At 36.3% G+C, this 12,045-nt stretch overlaps 1 protein-coding gene across 4 annotated transcripts in view; it reads right to left on the bottom strand.

Annotated features, from left to right (window-relative positions):
- atp6v1h (ATPase H+ transporting V1 subunit H) overlaps positions 1-12,045 on the bottom strand; it is a 31,959-nt gene extending 19,914 nt beyond the window's left edge. The window contains exons 1-9 of one of the 4 annotated variants that reach the window (XM_030160888.1): positions 11,961-12,045; positions 10,471-10,624; positions 9,498-9,597; positions 9,152-9,241; positions 8,579-8,692; positions 7,781-7,885; positions 6,779-6,838; positions 5,727-5,824; positions 4,001-4,193 (exon numbers count right to left, since the gene is read on the bottom strand). In XM_030160888.1, the coding sequence (XP_030016748.1) occupies positions 4,001-4,193; positions 5,727-5,824; positions 6,779-6,838; positions 7,781-7,885; positions 8,579-8,692; positions 9,152-9,241; positions 9,498-9,597; positions 10,471-10,574 (864 nt within the window). In that variant the 5' untranslated portion in view covers positions 10,575-10,624; positions 11,961-12,045. Of the gene's footprint in view, positions 1-4,000; positions 4,194-5,726; positions 5,825-6,778; positions 6,839-7,780; positions 7,886-8,578; positions 8,693-9,151; positions 9,242-9,497; positions 9,598-10,470; positions 10,627-11,956 lie in introns of all 4 variants that reach the window. The other 3 variants (XM_030160890.1, XM_030160889.1, XM_030160891.1) reach the window with 3 other exon arrangements.

Raw genomic sequence — 12,045 nt, 5'->3', positions numbered from 1 at the left:
TTGGTGTAAAATGCCGTTTGTCATCTTTTCATGGTCATCGGATATGATCCATTTGGACGTTCAGAGGCTCCATAGTGAACGTGAAAACACTGTCATCTTCTACAACACTGATTCACCAGTAAAACCCATGGAGTTGGATCAATGACAGAGGATAGTGACACGTGTTTTTATGTTCAGTTAATGATACATTTACTGAAAAAGTCACTTTTTCTTAAGCTTTCTCTGTTTCTGATATAATAACTCTCAACTATAATCTGAGCTTTAATGAACATCTACATGATTACTAAATTAAATATAATAAAATACCTGACTTTCACTGAAACAACACAAAATACAGAAGATAATATTATGAAAAATGGTCATAAATCACATAAGCAAGGTTAAATATAGAGAACAAAATCATTTGGAAACTGCGACAAAAGTAGCACGGGGTCTTGAGAGAAAATGCTGGTGGTGACATTTTGGAGAAATACAACATGATAAGTGGCAGTAAGACCAGTAATAGTCCAGTCAGCTGACTGAAATATCTTTTTCCTCATCACAAATCTGTGATGTGTACAATGTCTTTCCCCACCAAACAGAGGAAATACAACAAATAACAGCAAAAAGTTTTAAATTTTAAAGTCATTTAGTGAAAGATATTTTTACTATTTTCTGGCTTCAGAAGTAATTTGTTAAACAAGCTGGGTGGTACCAAACTCAGATTAGGGGGAACTCATCACAAACAGAGCAATGTAGTCTTTGAGGATGTGTTCAAGGACTTCCAGATGGTTTGGATAATTTAAAGCACACTGGTAGTCCCATGTGGTGAGGAGAAACATTTGCATAATTAACACATTTGGGAAAAACAGAGAATTATGCAAGATAATGGTACATAAGTTAGTATAAAAAAAAAAAGATTGAGTGAAATGAGAATTTTATCTTTATATTATTTGGGTTTGACACTACCATGTTTTCAGTTTAATGAAAATTTTGCTGTTTGCTTTAGAGTACTAATGTTTTTGTAGGGCATTTGTGCCACATCAAACACACACAAATGAATGTAAAGCTGAACGCCTCTAGGGAACAACCACTTAACGTCAGGACATTTCGGGGTCTCCCTTCACTGCCCACCGTCGCTTTTAATTAGCTGTAATATAGCAGTCAAACTGAACAACAAACTTCTCTGACTAATTAAAAACATAGCCCCTCTCTTTTCTGGGTGCATTCACAAATGCTCGATGTGACGGCTCTGCGGGCTTGACAGGCATGATGAATGAGCTGGAGGGAAAGTTTCATTAAAGCCAATGGTATATTTCATTCTGCAAGAAACTAAAAGGTAATTCAACAGGGGATCTGGGGCGTTCGTCTTGTGGTTACCATTACACAAGGGTTCGCTGCTCACAGAACTGTAAGCATCCCTCCATCAAACTTTCCTCCAGCAGCAAAGGAGCAAAAATCTAACTTCTCAGTCATGTAATCAGTGTTATTTATCACGCTATTGTGCTCCAAGAGAGGACACCGAGTCTGCCTGTGGACGTCGTGCTAGACACAATAATGACTGAAAGTTTTTATTTCAATGAGTTATATATATGTATTAAGAGTGTAATATATATGCCTCATGTCTGGCACATGTACGTATGTTTACATTGTTTCCACTGTTACATTTGTAAATTTTATACTACTTTTATATATATTTTTAATTTTACTCTTTCATACATTGACAATTTGTGAATAAAGTATTTGTGAATGCAGTGTTTGTGAACATGTCTAATTTGCACATATTTCAATTGCACACCATTTTATATTTTTTAATATGTGTCTGTATCTTATTATATTGTCATTTAGTTGTAAGTGCACTGTCGCTGGTAGAGACTACCTGCTGTTTGTTGCACAACTGGTGTAATGAACATAAAGCCTTTTCTATTCTATTCTATTCTATTCTATTCTATTCTATTCTATTCTATTCTATTCTATTCTATTCTGTTCTTTACACTCTAAAAGATTCTAAAAGATGTCAATGTACAATATTGCAGAAATGTCTGATGAATTTAATCAAAGCCCCGGGCCGACGTGTCACTGTGAATGCATGTAACCTCAAGAGGGAGTAGTAAGCCACTCTACAGGTCTCATTGTGTTGAAAACAAACACCCAGACCAAGTTACAAATGGGAACACTAATTTCAATTTTCAACAAAATAACATAATGATACAAAAAAATACAAGTACTGTCATTGCTTTCTTCACTGGACACAGCTTTTAAGTTGAAAAAATTGTGTTGAAATTACAGCCTGTCTTCTACACTGGTGAGTCTCACCATGAAGCTTGTGAAGCTATAAAGTTACATAAATGTTATATTGTTGTTTGTTGATCCATGGTTCCGACTATAAAATGACAGTTCTGACCTTGGACAATTCCAAACAGATTTTTAGTGCAGTTATTGACAACATAAACTGTACATAAAACAGAGGTGACTTATGGTGTTACTGTGGCTGTTTCATATCTAAAAACAGAGCTAAGTTAAAAGAGGTATAATGTAAACTATCAGCACTTATTTGAGACTTTACTGATCATTTGATTGAAGGACAAAACTTAATGATACCATAATACAGATGTGTGTAAACTATGAGCTTCTCGCTGTATTCAGTGAATGATAAAGTCTGTAGATACATAGTGTTGATTTATTGATAGTTTTGGTAGCTGGGAGTGCAGTCTGGTACACGACCTCCCCCTGCTGTTGATAGTTTGGAATATCAATAAGACATACAACACCTTTAAAATCTATATTCCCATTACAGTATATATTTCTGCAGCTATCAGTAAATCTAATTTAATGCTACTTAATGCCCTTTGTAATGCCACTTTAAACTAATTTAATGCCCATGTCCAACTGCAGATACAGTTTTATATAAACATGACAGTTTACTGTCGACAGGCTTTCTGAATAGTTCCTCTTCCAATTACTTCTGCTAAAACTTGCATTTCCCTATTTTTCCGACATTTGCTAATATTCCCTCTGCTCTTTCGCCACAGCATCAGCACACTCACAGCACATTGCATTCCAAGCATCCGGTGTTGTGACTTTGTGCACCAGCCGTAAACAATAGTCAATTAAAGGGTTCTGCCTGTCAATCATTACACTATACTTCCGATCAAAATTATTAAATGTTTATATAATAAAAGAAATTGTGAATAACAATGCTTTTTTTTTCCATCAAGTGTATTTACATTTTTAATGCCTCAGAACATCAAATTCAATGCTTTTTAATGCCATTTAAGGCCTTAATTTTCACCAAATCTATTTAATGACTTTAATGCTTTTTAATGACCCGCAGAAACCCTGGTGTGGAGAAAGTGGCCAAATACTGCAACGACACAGATACACTACGTTACAGAAGAGAATTATTATTTTGTTTACTGAAACCTCACTTATGGGGAAGAGTTTGCTCATTCTTCAACATACTGTTTACATCTCATTTTCCAAACTAATGTTGAAGATTTGTTCATCTTAGTGAGATGGCACACCAGCATATAAAGACAAATGAGTCCTTTACAGAGATTTGGTCATGTCTTAGCATTGACAATTCATTACCTGTCATAAAAACAAAACAACAGTGCCAGTCCACAGTGCAGCTCTTACAGCTACATTAAATATTCAACAGATGTTTTGAGCAATCACAGCAGGGAGCTGAAAGGGCAACATTACAATACATCACATTTATGTATCTTTTATGATCTGAGTTAAACCAACTCATCTGTTGCTTAAGAGTTGCAGTTTACTCATACTGTGCTATAAAGCATCCTGTGTAATTAAATGCAAATGTGCAAAGTGTTGAGTCAGACATTGAAAAATACATAATGACTGCAATATATCAGTGTGGCGTTGGTATGAAGTTACTGACAAACTTTCAAGTTATATGCTTTGTCCAACACAAAATATTGAACAGTAACACGATCATTGTGCAAAAGACTATTTCTGTAAACAGTGTCACTTTTGAAACAGTGAGAAATCCTCGACATACCCGGAAGGCAGCCAGGATGATTCGAGTGACCTTCTCCTTGACAGACTCCTGCAGGATGTCTGACAGCGCCGGTACGACATTGTAGCGTCTCAGTTGCTCACAGAGCTGAGGACTGAAGGCCAGGAGCCAAACGCAGAAAATCATCTGGTACTGGAGCTGGAAGCCACACTTGTTGCTCAGCACTGCTGTGATACTTTAATGGAGAAAAAAAAAACCCAATGACATAAAGGAATAAAAAATAAAGCAGGGCTGAAAAACATAAGGCCAGGGACTCATATACTTATATATGGACAAAGCCACTGCCTGTTTGCCAAGAGAGGAAGCTTTTACAGATGTGTACCTACATGCTGCTCATCCATTATCTCTGAAAGTTGTTGAGAGTGCAATGTTCAGGAACCCTTTAGGTACAGTTACTCAAGAGCAGACAACTAATGACAGTGGTACATTTGCAGAAATAGCTCAAAGAGCAAAATGAGTGTGGATCTCATAGATGTGCAATAATTATCTGATCTGACTAAAACATCAGGCTGGTTATAATGACAGAAAGCCTGTTAGTATGTTGAAATTCTAACAAAAGATTCTAAGCAAAAGAAAGTTGGTGGGGATCATTAACAATTTGAAGCACCATTAGACACAGGAAATCAGGAGGCCTGAAGCCTTCCTTTTTGTTTTGTTTGTGCTTCTTCTCTTTTCCCACTTCATTTTGCAGGGGTTTCATCTACCCCCTACATTAGTAGTATTCCTCTAGTGTCCTCCACATAGTTAAGAATCATCAAGAATAAGGTATTTTATATGATTCTTAGAATAATCATATAGTAAAATGTCACAATAATGGAAATACTTCACATTCACAGTGAGCTAAGATTGCAGTTGATGTGGGTAAAAACGACACACAAAATTACTGAAATTGTTGCCTTTAAATGTTTTTTTTTTTTTATTTATCAAGTTAATTTATGCTACCACACTTACAAGTGTCACAAAAACTCATATAACATCAGTTCCACAAAAACACATAGAAGTGAGGTGCTTAGTATATTCTAATTAGTTTTAATTTGCCCTTAATCACAATAAAGATGGTGACTGTGACTGATATTCTACTGATGAACAGCATAACATCCTAATCAGATTAAAAAATATTTTATGTAACCACCTCAATCACAACAAACTGGTTTATTCAGAAAAAATAAAATCAGAATGAAGTATGGAGTGCAAACCTTTCCTTCTCCGATCAATAGGAAAATATCAATCATAAAAACACTCGATCCAATCATTTCTTTTTTTCCATATCCCATATGGAGGTGACATTATTTCACATAAGATTCTGAGAAACAAAGATGTGGTGGAAGTGAACAAAAAGGTCTGCAGCTTCAAATGTTTTTCTTTTTTTTTTTTTTTTTTTAAATTTCTAAGGGTTGTTAAATATTGATTCAGTTGTTTAAAGGTTTATAATAAATGACTAATAAATGTATATTCTGATTAAATGCTTTGAGCAAGTAAATGCAAATCTAATCCAATCAACATCCATGTAAAGACTTCAGATGGAATCTCTGATTAGACTAATTTCAAATAGATTAATGAAATAAAGTCCGTGTGACGACAGCCACAGTTCAGCGTGAAAACTCCGGACAGTAGATACGTAGACCATCAGGATCAATGAACTCTTCATTCTGTCCTCTGCTGCATAAATAGGCTAAAGAGACACTGTTCATAACAAATCACTACTCACCAATTTACACCGTCAGCTTCCACCCAGGCAAACCGATACTCATTGACCCTCAGCATTAGCTGAAGGCAACCAGCCACACACTGGACATACTGGGAGCTCTGCAAAAGAACAAAGAAAACCATTTACTCAGACAGGGGAGTGAGCGTTCTTGAGTGTAAGAACCCAAACTAAATGTTAGAAGGTCAAACACAATTAGTGCAGTTCTGAAACATGGAGTAGTTTAAAAGCAGCGCACATAAAGAGAGGACTAGCCTAAAACTTGCATTAACGTCAGCTATCGAACCTGAGGTGTTGCACATGCAGTCTTTAGTTTTATACATCAACACATGCTATATCACACACTTGAACAGGACAATATAGAGCAATAGCAGGGAAACATGTCCCATCACACCTGAGCAGAACAATGCAAATTGAGATTAGACTGGAAGAAGCTGAGAGGAGAAAACAGTTGAAATTAATCTGTTAATCAGAAAGAAGTTGAATGAGCTGAAAAAGCACAGACGTCCAGCAAGAAGAACAGGCAGCAGTGAAGACAGAGGAGTGGTGGGGTGGATGTTACCTGGTTGAAAATGCGGAGGAACAGATGACGATCAGTTAATAGCGCTCATGTCAATACATTTCTGAGCACACTTCTTCAAATAATCAAGCCGCTATGAAAAGGTAGGTAATATAAATGGTGGGATGCTGCTGCGTAAATACTATTCTAATATCCCCTTTTTACCGTCACGTACAGGAGAGATGTTTGTCATGCACTTTGAGCATCAGGGCGAAGTGGCTTACAGCATGCATTTTCACTCATAAAAATACAGTGGCAGCAAACACCATGCTATCTAATGGAGAATTCCTTTTGGATGTGACTTAAATGTTGACACTGCTTTCAACAATCTGGAATTACTCATAAAAACTGAAGTGCAAGAACAGGATGGGAGAGAAAAAGAGGAAGAAAGTCCAGCAACAGCTGACAGATGCCAGCTTGCACAAATCCTTTTTTTTTTTTTTTTTTTAATTTTGGAAGTGCCAGGGAACCGAAGATGCACTTCACTCATACTCACTTCACTGGGGGATATAGTTCCTGCTCCTGAGCCTGTTTCTGGACCTGTACCATGTAGGTTCTAATAAGAGATAAAAGAAAAAGGTGCAAAAATGTTGACAATCCATTGCTTTGAGCTGCGTAACAGGGGAAGCGGACCACCCGGTATTTGCTGTGAACTTGAACACAAATGCAGCTCATTGACAGTGGATGACTGATCAGTGAAGTGGCTTGGTTACTGTACAAGAGAAAAAACATTATCAAACAAAAAGTAAGTATATTATCACAAAGGCAGAGAGTAAATATTACAGAAATATAAGTGGACAAAACGGAGAAAAAAGAATGAAAGAAATATAATGCCTTATCCACTCAGTCTTCAGTATAAAAGTTGTTTGCGAAGGCGAAGCCAGCACCTACGATGCTGCTTTCACTGGATCTCAAGGTCTGACAAGACAGCTCAAGCATCAACACCTACAGTACTGTATATCTCAAAAAAAAAAATCATTCAATTACATAAAACCTATAAAGAATACAAATCACGACTTTCTTTGGCAGTTTAGACAATCAGACTGATAAAAGAAATACATCAAAAACAAAGAAACTAATGTCTATTCTACTGAAACTCAAGTATGACTTTGGATGAAAAAGCTAAATGTAATTAGTATATTCATGCATCTACAAGGACGAATCCACATGAAGTTGGGCTCTTTGTATGCAGAAACATTTTCTCTAACATACAATACATTTCCTGATAAAACACCTTTGCTCAGCATAGAGTTGCAGGTGATTATTTCTATTCATTTCGACAATGCTGCCATTAAGCAGATATCAATATCATCAAGTGAAAGGAGTTACTTCATGCTACAAAGCCCCACAAAATACTGGAGTAGTCTAGTCCAAAACACAAAAAGACAAACAAATACTGATGACTCTTTCAGTGATGGAAAAATACACAATAAGTGAGTTCATTCTCAACGTCTCTTGAGAAATCACTACATGCATTTGCAGATTGCGGTTTCTGTACCTGTGAGCTGAGCTGACTTTTGATCCAGTTGAAGTAGTAGTTTAGATCACTTCCCTCCATCAGGTCACGGCCCCAGGCAGCCAGCTTGGCTATGATCCTTGCCGCCTAATATTAAAGACACATATAAGCCAATTCACCCTTGTATTGCCAAAATATCAATTTCCAGTTATCTGAATTATAGGTACAACACTATGTGTAAACTCTATGAATCTACTATTCATTACTTTTCCTTTAAGAATCCATGACAGGGTGTGCACAAATATAAAGGTTGTAATTTAGGAGCAAGAGTTAAAATGCTGTGTCATGAGGCTGGGGTCACATTCTGCCCACCTGCTGGATGCCATCTGGCTGGTTTTCTTAATGAAGCTGTGGGTGCCCTATCTCAGTACACAGTTTATCATTGGGTGGTCACCCTTTTATTTGAAAAGGATGCCAGGGAGAAATCATTACAGTAATTGACCATTTTTGAGGAAAAGGAGAAGGTTGCTTTGTGAGGAATTATTGATGTCTTGCTATGTTTAGATGATTCACATTTGAGAAAGACTAATGGCTGAGGAAAATTTAATTAAAAATACGATCTAATCTGTGAAGGGTTTACTTCCGTGCTGTTATAAGAACTGTATTCTATGCTATGATATTTTCCAGTTGAAAGATTATCTCTAAAATTATCATACCATGTAATATAATACTGTTCTACAGCCAAAAGCAGATGCTAATAGAGAATTACAAGTAGTAAAGAGCTGTGGAAATAGTTAAGGTTTTTGATTGTGTGTTAATAATTAACAATATTTTACTCACCATGTGGACAGTAAACAGGTCCTGACGATTCAGCATGGGAAGAAAATAGGACCAGGCGGTATTCTTTGTCTTTTTAGCGTAGTCGAAGAAGATGTTCACCCTCTGATGGTTCTCCTGAATTGGCGTAAAAGAACGAGAAAAGCTTTATGTTTGTGAAAACACTTGGAAATGTAACAAATGTAAAATTTTAATATAGATTTCCTTCTCTACATAAAAATGGGCTAAAAACAAATGTACAACGAAAATTCAGTTTGCAAATTTTGTTTATAGTTTGGAAAATCAATGACAGTGTCTCTAGAAGCATCCCATTATATTATGCATATAAAATGCTATGTTTACTATTAGTACTATGTCTGCCTTGAATATAATCTAATTGAATTTAATCTATACTTAAATAACATTCTTTGTTCTCCCACAATGTGCTTGAAGAAATGACCCTGGACTGTGATTCTTGAGTGTAAAAACGTAAATCAAAACTGAACTTGCAAAATGCTCACGTTCTTGAAGCCTTTAAAGACTGGACTATGTTTTATCAAAATACATATATACATATATATTGTTCTTCCTCTGTACCTGCAAAGTGTCATCAATCAGAGTCAGGATGTACTGGACTGTCTGCTCCTTGGAGATGTGGGCCATCAGGTTCAGAAAGGTCTTAGCACACTAAAAAAAAAAAGAGAGAACTATTCACTCTTACATAGATACCAAAACAAAACACTCATGTAGTTCATTACAAAATAAAGCTGCCCAGGAGATGTGCAAGAATTTTAAAGACTAATACAGGTCAATACAATGCAGGACAGTATGTCTATAGTTTATATATGATGCTGTCACAAAAATATGATAACAAATGTAAAAAAAAAAAAAAAAAAAAAAAAAAAAAAAAAAAAGCACTCAAATTAAGATAATGATATCATACCTGATGTCCTTCATTGGTCAGAATAACCTGTTTCTCCTCAGAGTTGGCCACCTCAAACTTTTTGATAAACTCACAGTCCTCTGCTGAGATCATCTGACTCCTAGAGAAAAAATAAGTAAGACACACCCTTTAAGCATAATATCCTCCAGAGAACCAGGAAAGTAAAAGTTTGAGTTCTTTTACATTTAATAACTGCCTTGTCTGGAAACAGCACAATGCAACCGTTTTTTCATTTACATGTTTAAGTGGACAGCATTTTTTTGTTTGTTTTTTTCCAAGTAGCGCTATGCACCTCTTGTCCCCTACAGAGGACAAAAATGCATGGCTGATTACCAGAGTGATGTACAAATATAAATAATACAAACAAATAAGGCCATGAGTGACTCTGGAAAAGCCAAAACACTTCTTTAACAGTGGAGCAAACCATTCTATTATGTTTCCGATTTCCACTGAAGGACTGACCGTTGCCTTCATGCTAGCATGCCACTTCTAATTGCAAGGGCAGCTTTCATAATATTGACAGTCAACCTGGAAATGCCACAAGTTCTGCTGAAAGCATAGCATACAGAAGTGGTTGCAAAGATGGAGCCAAATAAATCTCCTGAGAACATGTGCTTGGTACATTCACATTTACAGAAAATATATTTAGGAATAATCCAATGAGTCATTCATCAGATGGACTGAAAGGATGAAAGAGGAAGTATCACTCAGGACTGTGATTCACAATGCAGGAACTTGAGCAGAAATGTTTTATGATTAATGCAATATCTTTTTTGTAAAATAGAACAATCATATTAACTAAACATTACTTTAACTAAAAAAAAAAAAATGTTAGGATGATGTACAGCTTTGTGAATGTACTTTGCTGACCTCTGATTAGGAAATAATAACATTTAACTAAATAAAGTCAGGAGTGGAATGCCTCAAACAAACAAGGACACGAGTACCAAATACTGATGATAACTGTACTTACTGCAGGTAAGATTGCCAGTTGACCAGGTTGGCCCGGACCTCAGCTGCCTTTGCAGCGATGATGTTGGTGGGGACTGCAGCGTCCACAGCCCCGCGGATATCCATGTTGAAATATTCTGTTTACAGTTTATATCAAGACAGGAATCCAACACCACCTGAACAGAAACAAGAAAACTGACATCATCATTCAACAGTGCAGGCAATAGCACACCGTGTGGTCTGGCATTTTACCTGGATATTTTAGATCCACATTTCCCAACATTAACCCTTTCATGCATACCGGTCACTACAGTGGACAGTTATTTTCCAGCTGTTCTCTTGTATATTCATGGGTTTTGTTGTTTTAGTTCCATACCAGCCAACACAGTGGATGCTTATGCACCATCCCAAACACTGTAATTCATACCATTAGAGTAACTTTGCTGCTCTTGATGAACCTGATCTGCACTAACATGTGTTAAATCAGTTGCTAATTGTTATTAGAGTGTAATTAACAGTTTTCTTAATCAAAAAGGTTTTTTTTTTTTTTTGCATATTATCTGCATGAAGTTACTAATAACTAGTTTTAGAGTATGTTAAAATGTAAGAAAACATCAGATTAGCTGCATGAAAAATGCTTTTATTTCATAGTTTTCACACAATACCCCTTTCTGATGATGAGTTTTAAATACATGATTTTTTGCTTCAAAAATTAAATGCATGGTGTCCAACTGAGTGGCCATTTTTGTAAATCCATGAAAAATAGGTTCATAAAAAAAATGTTCAATTGCATTGTTTTTTTCATGCCTAAACAGGAATAAAAGCACTCAGGAAAACACTCAAGGTTCTCATAATTCATGCATGTAAGGATTAAGGTACACACTTAATGTCAATAGAGGGATGTTTAGTTAGCTTAAATATGACTTGTGTGACAGCCTGCAGAACTGGTGCTCCTGTCTGACATAAAAGATAATTATTTAAACATTTTGACGTGCACTGGGACCTTATCTATCATATGTCTTAGAAGTTAATGTTTTCATTGTAACGGTTGATGGTGTTAAGGTTATCTCATTCATAAACTGAAGCTAGCCAACTGCTAGCCGCAGGTCATGCTAACCAGCTATAAATCCAATGTCACGACAAGTAATGATGGTTTAAACACAATAGAACACCGTGGCTCAACAGCGTGACATTAAACCGCATTGAATCTACAGCCAAATAAAACCAAAACATACGGGAATATTGAAATATAACGTCGATATCGGCACAGGAAACACTGCTAGCTAAACCTTCAAGCTAGTCAACCAGCTAATTAGCTAATACCTAGCAAAACAGGACGAGGCTAAGCTAGCTCTATGCTAACACATCTTCGAAGGCTTTTATCACCTTAATAAAATGATAAGAGATAACATAGGGAAATAGATGATAACCTTTAAAATCGAGTAGATCGACAACTAATACGCGGTTGAAATTACAGAACAAATGAAAATAAAATCGGAATGAATTACCTACCTTGCTACTGCTGTCTTGTACGAACAGCTGACTGACTACAACACGGCGTCACGATCTATCATGTGACAGTCAGCTGGTCACATGC

The sequence above is a fragment of the Sphaeramia orbicularis genome, chromosome 17 (genome assembly GCF_902148855.1).
Source record: "Sphaeramia orbicularis chromosome 17, fSphaOr1.1, whole genome shotgun sequence".
Taxonomy (NCBI): domain Eukaryota; kingdom Metazoa; phylum Chordata; class Actinopteri; order Kurtiformes; family Apogonidae; genus Sphaeramia; species Sphaeramia orbicularis.
This window is presented reverse-complemented; position numbering and strand designations above follow the sequence as displayed.